This window comes from Lynx canadensis, chromosome C1 (genome assembly GCF_007474595.2).
Source record: "Lynx canadensis isolate LIC74 chromosome C1, mLynCan4.pri.v2, whole genome shotgun sequence".
Lineage (NCBI taxonomy): Eukaryota > Metazoa > Chordata > Mammalia > Carnivora > Felidae > Lynx > Lynx canadensis.
Genome location: NC_044310.1, coordinates 162,629,338 through 162,647,477, shown reverse-complemented (window position 1 = coordinate 162,647,477; position 18,140 = coordinate 162,629,338). Strand labels below are relative to the sequence as shown.

At 43.8% G+C, this 18,140-nt stretch overlaps 1 protein-coding gene and 1 long non-coding RNA gene across 4 annotated transcripts in view; one reads left to right on the top strand and one right to left on the bottom strand.

The window, feature by feature from the left end:
- The window catches only part of CHN1 (chimerin 1), a 204,998-nt gene extending 192,255 nt beyond the window's left edge, over positions 1 to 12,743 (top strand). For all 3 annotated transcript variants that reach the window (XM_030325608.1, XM_030325609.1, XM_030325611.1), the window contains 4 exons: positions 266 to 343; positions 3,207 to 3,344; positions 10,361 to 10,466; positions 11,849 to 12,743. In XM_030325608.1, the coding sequence (XP_030181468.1) occupies positions 266 to 343; positions 3,207 to 3,344; positions 10,361 to 10,466; positions 11,849 to 12,020 (494 nt within the window). In that variant the 3' untranslated portion in view covers positions 12,021 to 12,743. The remainder of the gene's footprint in view (positions 1 to 265; positions 344 to 3,206; positions 3,345 to 10,360; positions 10,467 to 11,848) is intronic.
- The window catches only part of LOC115520874, a 69,015-nt gene that overhangs the window by 36,915 nt on the left and 13,960 nt on the right, over positions 1 to 18,140 (bottom strand). The gene's annotated exons all lie outside the window — the stretch shown is intronic.

Sequence of the window (18,140 nt, the reverse complement as noted above, 5' to 3'; positions counted from 1 at the left end):
AAGACTCAACGTATTTGATCTAATTAGACACAGTGATGAGCCAGATTACAGATATTCAGGCAACAGTAAGCCAGAGTTTAAAGTCTGTGAGTGAAATGGTTTTATTTTAGGAGAAAATATGAAGAGGTTTCTAGACAAGTACATTTAATCATTCTTTCTGACACATTACTTGCCTAGCCTGAAGTATGGGAAGAAGTTAAAACTTGAAGAAGGAAAGACATAATTTCCAAAGAAACTAATTAGCTCTCTTGCTCTGTTTTTACAGGTCTTAATTCTGAAGGTCTGTATCGAGTATCAGGATTCAGTGACTTAATTGAAGATGTCAAGATGGCTTTTGACAGAGGTATGTTCTTTAGCATGTCCGTTAACTTAGGACAACAATGCTCTCTTCCAAGGAGGCACAGTTCCTTATGTTATTCTGTTCATTATTTGTCTAAGTCATTGGTTATTATACCAAATAAAAAGCGTGTAATTTTACTTTATTACTATATTAAACTGTTACACTTCAAGGTAAGAAAGAAACATAAAATTTAACTATATTACCAGTATCTGAGCATCCAGGGCTGGTCCATGTTCCTCAAAATATATACAGAGCAATTAAATTTACCGGATACCATGGAGAAAATAGGGCAGGGTGGTTGGGGGAATCTAAGTGATTGCAGATCTCAGATTTCCCAGTTTGGAGTTGGCCCACCTAACTGCCTGTCGTCCATGCATTCCATCACCATATTTGATGGAGTGGAGACCCAGTGTAATGACTTAGATTCCCCCACCACAGAATCATTATTGATTTTATTTTAATAAATGCCATAAAGGAAAGTATTAATAACTATGGAACTTAACCTAGTCTGCGGGGTTGGGGGGATGCTGGAGATCAGAAGAGGCTTTCCAGAGAAGTACAGAAGTTGGCCGTACAATGGTTGAATAGCAAAGAAACAGGATATGTAAAGACCCTGGCAACAGAAGAGTCTGTGCAAAGATCCTGAGGCCTGTCTTTGTCGAGTCCCTGAAAAGTGCTAGGACTTAGAGAGCAGGAACTGAAAGGAGAGTGGACTAATATACAATGAATACACTATCTTACTATAGAAAAAATTAGTTGAATGGTAGAAGGTTCTCAGATCAACCTCCAAATTCAGTTTAACACATCATGTAGCTGAACTATAAGATTGGTGACTTTATTTTCCAAACCCAAAATTGGACATGTACCCTATAATGAGACAGGACATCTGAAATTTGGATTTTCATAAAAAAATAATAGATAGTGGAAATAGGAACCATGTGGCAGGAGAGAATACCAGCATTCTTTCTTTTTTCCTGAGTAAAAGTTTTGATAGAGATGATAACTTGTCTTTATAATTCTTCTGCCTTCATGTTCTCCTCTCCCTTTCCCCAGGTCTTTAGGCACCTGTACACTTCCCCAAGATCCCCCAGTGGAGCGATCTAATTGCTTTTTCCTCCCAGAATGCATTCTACCCCAATTTGCACTGCCATTGTATGTGATTTCAACACAAGTGTGAAAAACAGATACTGGTGATCTAATTCACACACTGGAGTGTGAATGTCTGATAGGCCATGGTATTTCACATTTAAAAGAGGCTTCTTTAAAGAAAAATACATTTTGCTAAAGTAGTTTTAGGGTTCCAGTTTTAGGTTAACATTAGTTCTAGGTTACAAAATTTCACAGAAAGTGCAGAGATTTCCCATATAACCTCTCCTCTCATTCCCCTCCCCCCCCATAGTTTCCCCTATTAACATCTTGCATTAATATAGTACATTTGTTACAATTGATGAACCAACACTGATACATTAACTAAAGTCAGTAGTTTAAAGTTCAGTCTTCATGTTGTACAGTTTTGTGGGTTTTGGCAAATGCATGATGTCATATAGCCACCCTTATGGTGTCACACTATGAGGTATCACTTTCACTACCCTAAGAATCGTCTGTGCTTCACCTGTTCTCCCTTTCTCCCGCTGAACCCCTGACAACCGCTGTTCTTTTTACAGACTCCATAGTTTTGCCTTTTCCAGAATGTCAGAGTTGGAATCATAAGATATGTAGCCTTTTTTGGCTGATTTCCTTTACTTAGCAATCTGCATCTAAAGTTCTCCCATGCCTTTTCCTGGCTTGATAGCTCATTTCTTTTTGTTGCTCAATAATATTCCTTTGTCAGGGCATATCACAGTTTATTCACCTATTGAAGGACATCTTGATTACTTCCAAGTTTTTAGCAATCATGAATGAAAGTGGCTTAAATATTTGTGTGCACGTATTTGTGTGGACGCAAGTAGTTTCCATCTCCTCTGGATAAATACCTAGGAGTGTGATGGCTGGATTACATGTAAGACACTGCCTTTCCTCCCAGGTGGCCGTCCCATTTTGCATTCCCACCAGCAACAATGTCGAGTTCCTGTGGTCCCTGCATCGTCTCCAGCATTTGTCATCAGTTGTCATTTTAGCCATTCTAATATCTGTGTAGGGGAGAGGCTGCTTTTTAATGGATAGCACTCGTTCATAAGCCAAATGGAATAAAAGAAGCCTAGTATAAGATGTAGCTCAGAGTCGGCACTAATTAAATCTTCAGTAGATGAACGTTCAGATATTTTAACCAGTTACTAAATGCAGGAGAGTAAAAGAAGTCTTAAGGCCCAGCAACCCTAAAATACTCCTCTGTGTTATAACTTCTTCTCTTGTTATTTCAAGACTCTCAAGTTTTGTTTCGTTTTACTCTCATACTTCTCACTGTGTGCCTACACGTAGGGCTCAGACAACATCCAGACGTCATGTGTCAGGAGCCTGGGGTGAGTCAAAGGTGGCCTTTTGTAAATTAGGAGTGCCTCTGTTGTTATTTTTCACATTCTCTAGGTTTATTTTAAAAAGAAAGAGAAAGCAATCCTACATTACTCCCCTAGGAGGTCTCAAGTACTCGTGGAAGTTACGAACACTGCTGTTGATCTCAGCCCTCTCCTACTCCCCCCCTTTTAATTAGACCTGGAAAGCTAAGTAACTTCAGAAAAGAAAATTCAGAAAAACAGATTTGGCTTTTCACAGAAAATTGGTCACTTGTATATATCGGCACACTGAATTTGATATTAAAAAAAACCGACGCATTGATGATCTCGAAAGACCGTAACACAAAATGTGTTACTAAAACAGTGCTGTGCGTCCAGATAGTTACTCGTATTTTTCTTTTTAACATCCTTCAAAGATGGCGAGAAAGCGGATATTTCTGTGAACATGTATGAAGATATCAACATTATCACTGGTGCGCTGAAACTGTACTTCAGGGATCTACCAATTCCGCTCATCACATACGACGCCTACCCTAAGTTTATAGAGTCCGCGAGTAAGTATGAAGGCACGCATTCCAATAACCTGACAGACTCCCTCCTCATGGTAATCACTTCTCCTGCTTTTCCTGCTGAGTTTCTTGAATGCATATTATGTATTTCCCCCTCGCCTCTCCCCTCGGTTAATATACTCACAGAAATTTCGAACTCCTCTCCAATGTAGGTTATTTATGACTTCTGCCATCAGAAGCTTCTTTGTAATGTGCTAACCCTCATTTACCAAAGTAAGGCTTATGCCAGTGCCCCTTAGATATGCACCAATGCTTCTGCAGAATAAAAATGAATAACTAGGAAAATAAAATCGAAGAACAGGACCAAACCATTTTGTTATTAGATTCAGCTCAGCATAAAAGTTACTCTGTCAGATCTCATAAAAGTTTCTAAATTCTTACTTTCAATTTCTATACATATCCTGTGACAGACCATTAACAAACAGTTTGTAAACTGGCACCGGTCCGTAGATCATACTTTAAGGAGCACTGTTTTAGATGAAGAAGTGATTTTTTAAGTTCTAGTTGAGATGCAAATGAGAAAAAGCAAAGGCTCATTTGCCAAATTTATGGTGCAAAAATCATACCTGTAATTCACACTTCCTTTTTTTAAAGAAAGGAATTTTTAACAGATTTTAAGTGTTGGCATTGCCATTTTTTAAGAAAAGATAGGCTATTTCTGTCCTTTTTTCTTCTCTCTTAAAAACCATATGTTGTCTTGATCTTTAAATAATAACATCACTTTCATAGAATGCTGATTTACTTTTTGACTTTGAAATTTCGTGAAGTACAGACTTGCTTTGTTCTAATTTTTACTTTCCCCTTCAGTGCTTTTGTTGAGAATTTTTGTGGTTGGCTCCATGGAGACCTGATTTCTTGTGGGGAACAGCCATGAGAGTTACACTGATTTTTACAAATTTCCATGTTAGGAGCCTGAAAGACTAGATCCTCTCCGTAGGAATTTAGCTCTTCTCATTTGGGGATGTATTCAGTGCTGATCACGAAAACCGTCTGAGGGAGCTTACGGGTTCTTGTTTCGTGGGGCAGACGCTTCCTCCCGAGAGAGAGAAGTCTGATTGCCACTCCTGTCGAAAGCACTTGATACACACTTGCATCACCGAGAGCTGCTCGGTCCCCAGTTTGCTCTGGTCCTCAGGACAGTGGGGGCTCAAGCGGACAGAATTCCTGTCCCCGTGTCGCTTTGGAGTAAAATTAAAACTTGGTTTCTGTGCCCAAGCCCAAGGCACCCCAATAGCTGAGGACAAAGCGGTAATTCAGACCCGCATTCTGAACTCTAGACAGCCGCTTTATCTACTTAGAAGAAACATCCAAGCCTTCCTTACTGGGTTTCGAGGCCTTTTGCCCTCCAGACTCCCAAATTATTTCACCTTCTTTCCCCACACCCATGTCAGTTGCCTCTATTATTCTTCCAAAACATTTGTTAGCGTTCTGAGGTCTGTGTCCGAAACAGCCCCCGTCGGACATCAGCAACCCCCCCGTTCTACTTTAGAGAGCTCTTCAAAGCTCAAGGTAGAAACTTTCCTAAATCAAGGTAGAAATTCCTTCTTACAGTGTCACCTATTTTGATGCGTGACTTCCATGACACCAAAACCGTGGCATAATACTCCTACACGATATAAATGTTTATTGTGCGTGTTTGCTGTTGATCTGATTGTTTATGGAACATCGTGCCCTTGTCCATGTCTCCTCCAGCAGTAGAGTCTGTTCCATTCTTTAGACACAGAGATACAGCCATTCTCTTATCTTTATAGGTAGATAAGGGAGATGAGAGAAACTAAGATTTATAGAACATATACCGGGTGCCAGGAATCACGGTGCGCACTTTATAGCCACGATATTTTAATTTTTATCTCTACACCCAGTGGGGTTCCAACTCATTCGTGACCCTAAGATCAAGAGTCGCATGCTCTACACAGAGCCAGCCAGGTGCCCCACCACAATGTCATTTTAGAAAGGAGATGTCGTGGGGCACCTGGGTGGCTCCGTCGGTTAAGCATCCAGCCCTTGATTGTGGCTCAGGTCACGATCTCCCTGTTCACGAGTTCAAGCCCTGTATAGGGCTCCTCGCCGATAGCATAGAGCCTGCTTGGGATTCTCTCTTCTCTGCCCATCCCCCACTCACATGATGTGCGGTCTCTCTTGCTCTCTCTCAAAATAGATAAACTTCAAAAAAAAAAAAAAAAAAAAAAAAACCAGAAGGGAGATGTTATAGGGTATAAGTGAATTGTCCAAGGTCTTGTCACTAGCGGAGGTGGCACTGGCATTCAAAGCTACATCTGTCTGACACCACAGCCCTTGCTCTCTGCGTGCAGCCCACTGCCTGGCTCCACTGGTGGAACAGGAACAGAAGACCTGCCCAGAGAGGGAAGGCAGGAGGGCAGGAACCCCTCCCAAATGATGCACAGTGTTAGCTGATGCACCTGCTCTTGAGCCTTTTTATCACTGGGTCCCTTAGAAAACTCGGGGCCTGTTCTTTAGGTCTCAGGATTCCCCGGCACTTATCAGCATCTCTTGCCAACAGAAACTCAGAGTGCATATTAAAGCTTTCTCCTGCAAAAGCTGTCTGAGCTCCACTCTTGCAGCCTCCCTCAGACAACCTGCACCCGGGAAGCTGGAGGTGCGTGGCTACAGGAAATGAACAAAGGACACAATGGTGGTAGAGGCTGGGGCCTCTCATTTAAGGGCTTAAAGATCTTCATAATATCCTGGCAACTCCCCCTTGAACTACCTGGAAGTCTGGGACCGCCTAGCCCTTTTTCCTCACTGCCTCTTCCCACCAGTGAAGGGATCGCTGCCCTACAGACAGTACAAGGTGTATGTAGAAGGTGCCTCTCCCAGGCTGCACGGTAAGCCAGCATATGCATGGACACTTCCTGACCCCGAGGAAAACAGCACTGCCGGGACCCAACTCCTGGTAGGACTCCGTGTGGAAATCTTTCTCTGGCCGAGAACTCTCTGAGCTCTGTTCCCAGAAGATCTCAGAAAAGATGACTCAGTCAGCATGTAGTCTTGAGTGAGTCAGATGAACTCGGCCATAAAACCCAGGGCTCTTTGTCCCAAGCAACTTCAAGTGTCCTGAAGGGAGGTCTGGGATGAGAACTCGCCGAGTGTTCCCCTCCGCTCTGCCTCTGATTCACCCCTTACGCCTGGCTGAGTCTTCTTCTTTTTGTACTTGAATGTCTCTACGAGGAACTGGCAGTACATACCTTAAAAGAGCTTTTAACTAAATGTCGACACAGGTTCAGATGCTTATTAGTTCCTGCCCTCACCACATCCACATTTCCAAACCCTCCTCAGAGGCCATTTCTTCCTCTTCTCGGTTCCGCTCAGCCCCCAGGCCAACTTTCTCTTCTGTGTTCCCGTCACACTTCGCCTGGCCCTTTGGCACAGACTCTTTGCTTCATGATGGAAGGCTGTATTCATGTCTTGTCTGCCCCATTAGACTAACCCCATTACAAGGGAGAGTTCTGTCGCTTTATTTTCCTGTAGCACCTGTGACAGTCCTTTCATTTACATCATAGGTGCTCAATAAATTCTTGTTAAATGAGTAAACATGATTTTATATTGAGAACCATAGAATCTTAGACTTTTTAGATATTCTAAAGGGTCACGTTAACTAGATTTCCTTCTACGACACACACTTTTTTGAAATACCCAGTAACTGCAGGATCACTGCCTCTCTTGGTAGACAGCCGCCAGTGGACAGATATAACCGTCGTAAAGGCCTCCTTGTGAACAGAAATCAGCCTGTCCTCGACTCCCGCTGCCGATGGTCTTGATGTGACCCTCTTCCACATGCAAGCCTTTCACATATTTGAAACAGCTGATGCTGTTCGTCTCTAAATACGTTCCATTTTGTCTGTCTTTCTCTTAAATTATGCTGTGGTCTTCGTCGGGCAGAAGATTTGTGTTCTCTGAAAAAATTATGAGTAATACTCCTTTAAGTAGAAAAAAAAAGAAACGAACTCCAGGGAAGAGCCTGTGTCGATTTGATGTCAGTATATTCAAATGCAGTTTGTCATACGTCCCCAGATTTATATCTCCATTGTGAACCTCTCCCTGAGCACCGGATTAATCCACAGTCAGGATGATCATGTAGATGTCTGAAAAACACCTCAGGTAGAGCCCTTGACCTTTGCCACAAAACCCCTCCCATCCATAATCTTAATGGAGGCGCCATCTTCCCAGTTGCCTAAGCCCAAAGCTTAGCTCCTTCTTGATTCTTTTCCTTTTCACATCTCCCTCATCAGGAAATCCTATGGACTCTACTGTTAAAATAGACCCAGATTCCAGCAACTTCTCATTACCTTTGCTGCCACCACTGGTCTAAGCTAGAGTCATTCGTCACCTGGGTTTTTGTAATAGTTACCAGAATGGTCTGTTTTTACTCTTGCCTTTCCATCGTCTGTTTCCCACATGGCAGACAGAGGAGAGCTACTGTGAGCGCTGTCAGGTCACGTCTCTGCCTCATTCAGAACCTTCCCATTTCTGCCAGTAAATGCTGAGTCCCTGGAATAGCCTGCAGCACCTGACACAATGCGGTGCCCCGTTACCTCTCTGCCCTCACTCCCTTCCATCCCCCTCTGGCTCTCTCCACTACAGCCACGGTTGGCTTCTCACTTTACTCAGACATCGCAAGCATTCTCGCCCCTGCGGACCCTTGCACGGCTGCATCTCTGCCTGGCACCCCTTCCCCTAGATCTCCATGTGGTCATTCCCCCACGCCCTGAGAGTCTTCACTCAAGACCATCTTTCTCATGAGGTCTGTCATGGCCACCCCATTTAAAATCACATCCCCCAGCACCTGCAGTGCTCCTTACTCTGTTTTTTTTCCCCACAGCACTGGCTTTGTTCTAATCTAGTATAAACCAGAAGATATATGTTCATTGTTTACTGTCAGCCACGCTCCAAGAGAGAAAGTAAGCTCTCCACGAATGGGGAGTCTTGTTTGTTGCTAGCCCACCAACACAGTCCTTAATTTCATGCCATCTCAAGATTCTCCCTACAAGGATTAATTATGAAAATTAAAAGGAAACTATGTTAGTCTTTTTTCAACTTCCAGAACAGTATAGTTTCAAATTAATTAGTCCTATGATAAAAAGGAAAAAAAACTAAGTAAATACTAATAGTTTTTGATAGTAAATGGAATTTAATTCTAGAAATTAAATGATTGAATTTCAGTATCTGATACAGTATTGCTGTTATCAGTTGCTCTTTAAACAGTATTGCTCTTTAAAGATCCAAAGTTTCAAAGACCATGCATCAATTATCATGGCAAATAATACATTGTTTATTACTAAGAATCGGGAACCCTGGATAAGCTCGGGGCAGAAATTCTAAAATGGCCGAAGTTTCTTTGAGTTAAAAAGCTTCAGTCACTCTTCATGTTCTGAAGCTTATCGATCTGTGCTACCAATGCTAGGAACTTTTCACATTCATTTTATATCACTCTTTTTAATGTTTATTTACTTTTGAGAGAGGGAGAGGGAGGGAGAGAAAGAGAGAGAGAGCGCACGCATGCGTGTGAGTAGGTGAGGGACAGAGAGGGACAATCCCAAGCAGGCTCCACACCAGGAGTGTGGAGCCCACCGCAGGGCTCAAACCCACAAACCGTGAGATCACGACCTGAGCCAAAGTCGGACACTCAACCAAATGCACTGCCCAGGTGCCCCATACAAGTTTTAACCTGACTCCAGTGCATTGCCATTGAGTTGGATTTGTCTTTTGAGTTAGAAAACTAGAAATCCTGGTTTTGTGTCTTGAATGATACTGGTGGTCAGATGCGGCCTTCCAGAATTTCAAGGCTGCTATCCTGATTAAGACGCAACAGTTTGGGGTCCCCTTCCGGTTGCCCTGCAACCCAGCATTTAAGGGCACCCTGTCTTCCTGACATTTGAGAAGCAGGAATGTGCTAGGGTGCTCTTTTTGAGAGCTCAGAATTACAAACATGTCTGTTGTTTCTGATTATGGAAATGATGAACTCAACGCAATCTGCGACCTCAAAAGGAGCGTGCTGGGTTTTTGGCCAACACAGCGGAACTAAAATGCCCAAATGAAGATTGTTCCCTTTAAAGTTTACACCTTTGGAAGAGCCACATTTACTTCAGGGACCCTGTCGTCACTCCAAACATTTGGAATTGCCTTCAAATTCTGCATTTCATTCTCCTGAATGTCCGAAGTAGAATATTTTTGTGCTCTGAGGGTAGATTTGACTTTTTTATAGAAAAGTAAATTAAAACCAAGGAAATAAATACTGGATGATACATTTCTCATTTAAAAAGAAAACAGAATATCAATTAAGACTTTGGCAAAGGCTGCAAGGGGCAATGGGGTGGCATAGCTTATGTACTGTTGCTGAACAGGGTTTTTCAAAATATTTTGAGTAAATTAGCATCCCTTAAAATGTCTGTAATGCTGTAAGATGACTTCATTTGAATGTCTAAGTTCTTTTTTTTTTAAACATTTATTCATTTTTGAGAGGCAGAGACAGCGTGCAAGCAGGGGAGGGGCAGAGAGAGAGGGAGACACAGAATCCAAAGCAGGCTCCAGGCTCCGAGCTGTCATCACAGAGCCCGACGCGGGGCTCAAACTCACGAACCGCAAGATCACGCCCTGAGCCAGAGTCAGACGCTCCACCGACTGAGCCACCTGGGCGCCCCAAAATGTCTGAGTTTTTAATCTGTGTGTCGCTGTGTCTGAGTTCCTTATAGTCACATCCTATCTATCCAGTGTCCAAATTCCACGGTTACCAGACTCTTAAGACAATCGAGTGGGTGCTGCCCCCAAAAGTCCCAGTAAATGGTGTTGCCACAATGGTACTAAGCCTTTTGGAAATCCAAGACTTGAACCTTAAAAATATTTTCCAAAGCTGTGGGCAAGGATCTGTGAGAAAGCCTTTCTTACCAGTTTTAGAAGATCACCACAAGAATAGAATTCAGTGAACCATTTATACCAATTGTCCGTTAAAGTTCTTCTCCTTGGTATTCAACTTGCTATTTTAGAAATTATGGATCCCGATGAGCAATTAGAAACCCTTCACGAGGCACTGAAGCTCCTGCCGCCCGCTCACTGCGAAACCCTGCGGTACCTCATGGCGCATCTAAAGAGGCAAGTTACAGACTTTGAAGCTTATACTTGCACTGTATCCAAGTGTTAAGAATCAAGTGAAACCAAAGGTGAAAGAAAGGACAAATTGTTGCATGAATAAAGAAATGCACAGGTTGGGAAGGAATGCTAAAAATGTTCTGCGCTACAGCGCTGAATGCAGACTCGATTCTGACGTAAACGGATTTGCAGTTCCCGTGTAGGTTTGCAAATAGGTTAGAAATACTAGTGTTCTGCCAAGGACAGGCAGTGATTTTTGTGTGGAAAGAGAAAAGGTTGTAGCTGTAAGGACATTAGCATTAGCATAATAAAGAGCAAAGCAACTCGCCAGAAGGCTCACTTTCCTTCTTGCTCTAAAATAGGCACTTCGCTCTTGGTGACAGGATTTTAGACTATTGCATCCAGGTCTCCAACACTGAAAACTGCTATAAAAAAAACGATGGAGTACAATAAGGGGTAAAGGGAGGAATAGAAAGTAAAATATTTTGGTTACGTCTGGTTTAATGTTTTAAATACATTGATGGTGATAGAACTTCATTTCCCTGCTCTGTCGCTCTCCCATCTCTACCAGTTGAAGCAAACGGTTTTAAATTATATGACCAAGTTTTAGTGGTTTTGGAGTTTCAAAATATAAAACTAATTAGAAACAAAAAAGACAGAACTTGACGTCTATTTTGTATGCCTCTCAGCATGAGTTACTCAGAAATGAATATGTAACTGATGGTGCTTTTAACATTTACATGTTTTCCCTCTTTGAAAGCACCATGAGCTAAAACTTTTAATATGCTTACAACTTCACTTGCAAATTCAAGTTTGCTTCATATATGGATGCAATTAAGGCCTTCACGCTAAGGCAAAGGAATAGCTCCCAAATTATAGTCTGTGCCTTTGCTGCAGCAGTGAAGAGAAGGCGAATGCTAATTCTCGCCGACCAGATCATCTTTATACTATGCCCTCGGCCATCTCTTCATACCGTGGCCACCACTCTCCCCAGATACTCAATAAACTGTTCAACTTACACAAATTCAGCAGACTAGGCAGCCAGTGTGGAAGGAGGGCTGATAGAATAATCAGGACAACCCAGCCCCTTCTCCACTACTCGCCAACACAGTCCTTGCAGCCAGCCGTTGCAATAGAATCCGCAGATAGAACTGACCCACACAGCCTGACACACGAACTCAGACTTGAGCTTCGGTCATCACCGGAAGTTTAACTTACTAATATAATCGGCTTTGAGGAAAGTCCGTACTTGGAAGTTGAGGAGTACAGAGAGAGGAGCTAGCGGACAAGTTGATAAGTGGACCTGGGTTTTGTCGTAGCGCTCGAGCACAGCGCGGAACGCCGTGGCTTACGTGAAGGCACGCGCCTTTGCTTGTATTTTTCAGAGTGACCCTCCACGAAAAGGAGAATCTTATGAATGCAGAGAACCTCGGCATTGTTTTCGGCCCGACCCTTATGAGATCTCCAGAACTAGACGCGATGGCCGCGTTGAACGATATACGATACCAGAGACTGGTGGTGGAGCTGCTTATCAAAAACGAAGACATTTTATTTTAAATTTTAGTTTGTGGGGGGGAAAGAAAAGAAATGTTTTACAGATGAAGGAATGTTTTATAGTAATTTAATTGGCTCTTATAGCTGACTTATTTCTCGGTTAGACGTTATGGCAGATAGCCAGCTTAAAATGAAGGAACTTTCCGTTGTTTTAGTAGCACCGCTCAGCTGTCCTTGTAAAACAGTGAACACACGCTCTCCAGTTCTAGTAATCCCGGGTGTTTATCATGTTAAGAGAAACTCAAGCTATTGCATGATTAGCCCCCTCTTTGGCAAGGGAACCCCATACAAAGGAGACATCACAAGCCTGCACCCGCCTCTTCGTCCCGGGTAGTCTGTGGTTGTAATTCAGCATGTTTCGCAGAGTAAATCTGTCGTGACTTCGCTTTTGGGTTCTATGTCATTGGTTTACTGACGCTTCTATAAACATGCACACAAATGGATGAAACAGCACCTCTGACTGCTACATTGCCATAGACTATAACATAAGCCTCCTTTCCTCCGATGCTTTATTTGTGGTTTCTCTTTGTTCTTCTCTGACATAGTCCTTTCTTTCCAGCAAAAGCAAAATGTGTTTTCAGATTTGTTACTTTAGTAAATTATCCACCAATAAAAAAAAAAAGTACAATGCAGAGCATTTTCTGTTATTATTGGGTTTCAGTTGCAATTTTGCGTTACCTGGCATGCATTTATTAATTTATTAAATTTGGCTTTTAGAAATAAAAACTAGTGATAGCTTGCTTTTTCCCCATGGTTGAGAATATTTGGGAAAACGTATTTGGCCATTTATTTAATACTGAGTAAGGTTTTGTGTTGAGTTCCTAAAATAATAACTTAAAACTGCTTAGAATTAAGGAGTGCCTTGGTGACTCAGTCGATTAACTGTCCAACTCTTAACTTCGGCTCAGGTCATGATCTCACGGTTCGTAAGTTCCAGCCCCGGGTCAGGCTTTGCTCTGACAGCACAGAGCCTGCTTGGGATTCTGTCTCCTCCCCTCTCTCTGTCCCTCCCCCACTTGCTCTCTATCTCTCTCTCAAAATAAATAAAAATAAACTTAAAAACTGCTTAGAATTAAAATACCCATTCATTGGATTTTTCTTCTCGCATACTTCGGCAGAAAGCTAGAATATTTTCTCACCTGTTTGTGGGGACGGGGGGGAGGGCAGGCAGCCATTCCTTCCAGAGCCATCAGAAGCAGGAAAGAAGACTGAAAAGAGTGACTTCCGGGGGCGCCTGGGTGGCGCAGTCGGTTAAGCGTCCGACTTCAGCCAGGTCACGATCTCGCGGTCCGTGAGTTCGAGCCCCCGCGTCAGGCTCTGGGCTGATGGCTCGGAGCCTAGAGCCTGTTTCCGATTCTGTGTCTCCCTCTCTGTCTGCCCCTCCCCCGTTCATGCTCTGTCTCTCTCTGTCCCAAAAATAAAAAATAAAAAACGTTGAAAAAAAAAATTAAAAAAAAAAAAAAAAAAAGAGTGACTTCCTAAACGTTTGGTTTGTCAGAAATGCTGTTAGCACGCAGTTGAGCTGACCAGGCTTCCTGAGAGGAGTCAGCAGCCAGACGCCTGGCCAAGGGGGGTCTGTGTACATCTAGATGCCAGGAAACCTGGATGGGGTCTGATACTGTGCCTAGCCACCCGCCTGCCTTTGAACTAATGACCCTCCCTCCAGGCTGTTTCCTTGTCTGTTCTGTCCTGCTTTAAAATGTGTAGGAAAAAAAAAAAAAAAAGGCGGGGGTTGACGGGGGGAGTGCCATTTTTTAGGCAAAAAAAAAAAAAAAAAGGCAGGCTCAATTGGTTGAGCATCTGAGTCTTAATTTCAGCTCAGGTCATGATCTCACAGTTCGTGAGTTCAAGCCCCACATAGGCTCTGCAGTGGCCGCGCAGATCCTGCTTGGGCGCGTGCGCTCTCTCTCTCTCTCTCTCTCTCTCAAAATAAAGATTTAAAAATTATAATAAAAAGTAGTAAAAAATGTAAGATACATTTTTGGTTTTGCCACTTCAATCCTTGATACTTTTAAGACTATCTCAAAGAAAATGGTAACTGACAGAGATGAGTTTTTCCATATTTGTGCCCCTGGACTATAGTAGGAAGTTGGTAGTTTGCTTTAATGTAGATGTTCAGAAAAGTGTGGTTGTTCAAGAGTTAGTCCCTCACGGGGGCGCCTGGGTGGCTCCGTCGGTTGAGCGACCGACTTCCGCTCAGCTCATGATCCCATGGTCTGTGAGTTCGAGCCCCACCTCGGGCTCTGTGCTGACAGCCTGGAGCCTGCTTCGGATTCTGGGTCTCCCTCTCTCTCTCTCTCTGCCCCTCCCCCACTCATGCTCTGTCTGTTTCAGAAATCAACAAACATTAAAAAAAAATTTTTTTTAAATAGAGTTAGCCCCTCACAGCTGCCTTCTCAACCACAGGGAAAATATCACACTGAACATCAGATACATACGATAGTACAGAGATTTGTGTAACATAGAAGCTTTCTTAAAATGGAGGCCCCTAAAAGGCACTATACACTTAAGTTGGTGCCCTTGACTCACGAAGTACATTTGTCAGAGAAATCTGGTCACGGAAATCTGTCCCTAGATTGGGTAAGGCTACTGAACGGCTGTGTGTCCGTGGCTCGTGTTCACTTTGGACAAAGCCCTCTTAAAGGAGCCATTCAGCTGTAAAGAAATCTGCTCTATCGGGATACGGTCACCCTGTGCTTTTCCTCAAAGGAACAGATATGGTTGACTTTCAAGTAAGCACTTTGTTTTCTTTCTGTGAGAAAATTTGTTTATTCTGATTTATTAAAACAAAATATTCTGCTGGGTTACCCAGGAAGAGCCAGGCAGCAGAAATACTTAACACTGTGCATGCCTTCAAGAGGTCTCAAACGAGTGTTAGGCGGCCACAGAAGGATCTATATATATTATGCTGTGTAACTCACCTCCACCCTTTGTAAGTGTAGAAGTGAGCTCCGAGGTGCTGCGGTAACCCTGCAGCCTTCTCCCAACATGACTGCGTGGGCATTCAGGGTTAAGTGTGAATAGCACTGTGAGGTTCTAAGGCACCCGATGAATCAATCCCATTTCAATTTTAGACCAAAAGCAGCATATTCTCCATGCGGCTGAAGGGCGACCTTCAGTGTGTGGGTGCAGGGGACGGGCATGCACCAGGGTAACTGACAGGCACGTGTTAGAATCCGAGGTCTACCGGGAGCACAAGCAACACCCCATCAGAGCAAGTATTAAGCAGGTGTTTAGATAAACCACCGAGTCTTCGGACGAGGTCATCGTTTACCAGCTCTGTGAACAAGCACGGTAGGTTTCTGAAGACACGGATGTGTGGTTCATCCCCTCAGGACACGCAGATTCAAACGGCAGCTACATCATCTGTGAGCATTCCTGGACTGCTGGGTGACACTCCTTGAAATAAAGAGACAATTCCTCACTGGTTTAGGAGGAGCTCAGACTCCATGATTACCAGAATCTGTTATACACATCTCTCTGTGACTAATGGGAGATTTCTTACATCATGACCTTTTATGATGCAAAGTTACTATTTATTTCCACCCCTGGAGTGAAGGAGGAACCAATAAACCTCTCTGATCACCCACAGATTTGGCAGCTCCGTACTCTGCCCTGTAAGATCCATTTCTTCTCAATTTTCTATATATAGTTTTAAAGAAATTATTGAGAAATCAATTTCCCTTCTCTACATTTTCTGTTAGTTTTTAATGCCAGTTAGTTATACCAGCTGGCCAGAGGAAGTCATTCTTCACGGAACTGATATTTAAAATGTTTCTAAGTGGAAGAACGGATGTTTATCAAAATGTTTCTGGTTACTCAATGAGCTCAAATAGAACACCTCTGAATAAATTAGGTTCAGGGTCCCAACACTATTCGTTTTCAACAAAATATTTTAGAGTTTACAGCCCCAAAGCTGATGAGGTATTATTGATAACTCCATTTAAAGCACAGAAAGAGGGTGCCTGGGTGGCTCAGTTGGTTGAGCATCTCTCTTAATTTCGGCTCAGGTCATGATCCCAGGGTGGTCTGATCGAGCCCCGCGTCGGGCTCTGTGCTAAGTGATGGAGCCTGCTTGAGATTCTCTCTCTACCCTTCTGTCCCTCTCCCCTGCTCGCATTCTAAAATTAAAAAAAAAAAGGGGGGGGGGTGGGGGCACCTGGCTGGCTCAGTGGGTTAAGTGTCTGACTCTTGGTTTTGGATCAGGTCGTGATCTCACAGTTCATGGGTTTGAGCCCCACATCAGGCTCCGTGCTGACAGCACAGAGTCGGCTTGGGATTCTCTCTCCCCCTCTCTCTCCACCCCTCCACTGCTCACTTTCTCTGTGTCTCTCAAAATAAATTAATTTGATTTAAAAAGCAAAAAGCTGGGGCGCCTGGGTGGCGCAGTCGGTTAAGCGTCCGACTTCAGCCAGGTCACGATCTCGCGGTCCGTGAGTTCGAGCCCCGCGTCGGGCTCTGGGCTGATGGCTCAGAGCCTGGAGCCTGTTTCTGATTCTGTGTCTCCCTCTCTCTCTGCCCCTCCCGCATTCATGCTCTGTCTCTCTCTGTCCCAAAAATAAATAAAACGTTGAAAAAAAAAAAAAAAGAGCAAAAGGCTTTTATTTTTTAATGCACATTGGAAAAGCAGGATACCCAAAACTCTTCTCCCAACTGTGTGTTTCACCCATTGGACTAACTTCTTGTAAAACTCAACATCTTTATAACTTGATTTACCTACACCTGTATGGCATTCCCATTTGTGTGTGTTAAGTAGATGCGTTTCCTGTCATGAGCTGAAGTAACAGTAATCTTAGTTATCACACATCACAGTCCCGCTGAACCACTGAGCAGTTCTGGCCCTCGATAGGCATGCCCTGTGTTGGAATGCAGGAGAAAGCTAAGACGACGACAGCATTGTCAGGGATCCGTCAGCTTCTCTAATTTTTAGAGATCTGGTTTTTACTTGCACGCTCTCTCCAAGTGCAGCCCAGCCCTGCGTCTGCAACTCCTCATCCCATCCCATCTCCTGCCTGCTCCGGGGATGGGCACTGTGCTAGGCCTGGGAACAAGATCAGTGCCCGTTCTCGAGGAACCATCAAGGAACTTAATGGGTCTGTTGGGCCTAGTCAAACTTGGATTGTGTCCTTTTTTTCACTGAGTATCTTATCTCCTGTGGGCCTCAGCACTAGCTGTCAGCAGAAAGCTAAAACAAGACAGCATGGACGTATTTGCCTTGGCGGGGCATGAGTTCACAAGCCACACTCTTACAATCCCATGGATACTTTCATGTTGACTGTAAACATTCATTTGACAAATAGGAAAAGGGAATACGAAAATGACCTCACACATACCCAGTCTGAGTTTTTTGGAAGCATCAAGAGCATAAGGTCTCAGCTGCCTCCCTGTGGGCAGGTGTGTGATGTGGAACAGGACGACAGAGCACGAAGGAGCCCATCCTGTCCTCTGCCGTGGTCCCTAGCCCCTCACTCCCTGCATCACTTGCTTCTAGGCGGCGGTGTGAGCAGTCCTTTGCAGCCAGGTGCATGTACTTTGGCCAGTTTTGTGCACGGTTCGTGGTCAGACTGGAACAAGAGATGGTCTCAACCTGACGGCTCAGTCTCACCATTTATCTAAGACAGACAGGAGTGCCTGGGTGGCTCAGTCGGTTAAGCGTCCGACTTCGGCTCAGGTCATTATCCTGTGGTTTGTGGGTTCCAGCCCCGCGTCGGGCTCTGTGCTGACGGCTCAGAGCCTGGAGCCTGCTTCGGATTCTGTGTCTCCCTCTCTCTCTGCCCCTCCCCTGCTCATCATGCTCTGCCTCTCTCCAAATTAAGTAACCATTAAAAAAATTTTTAAAAACCATTTATTTTTTTTAATGTTTAATTTTGAGAGAGACAGAGACAGAGTATGAGTGGGGGAGGGGCAGAGAGAGAGGGAGACACAGACTTCGAAGCAGGCTCCAGGCTCTGAGCCGTCAGCACAGAGCCCCATGTGGGGCTCGAACTCATGAACGGTGAGATCATGACCTGAGCCAGAGTCAGACGCTTAACTGACTGAGCCACCCAGGCACTCCCCCTCCAAAAAAAAACCATTTAAAACAGACCGACAATCTTCATATTTGAAAAAACACTGAAATTGTTG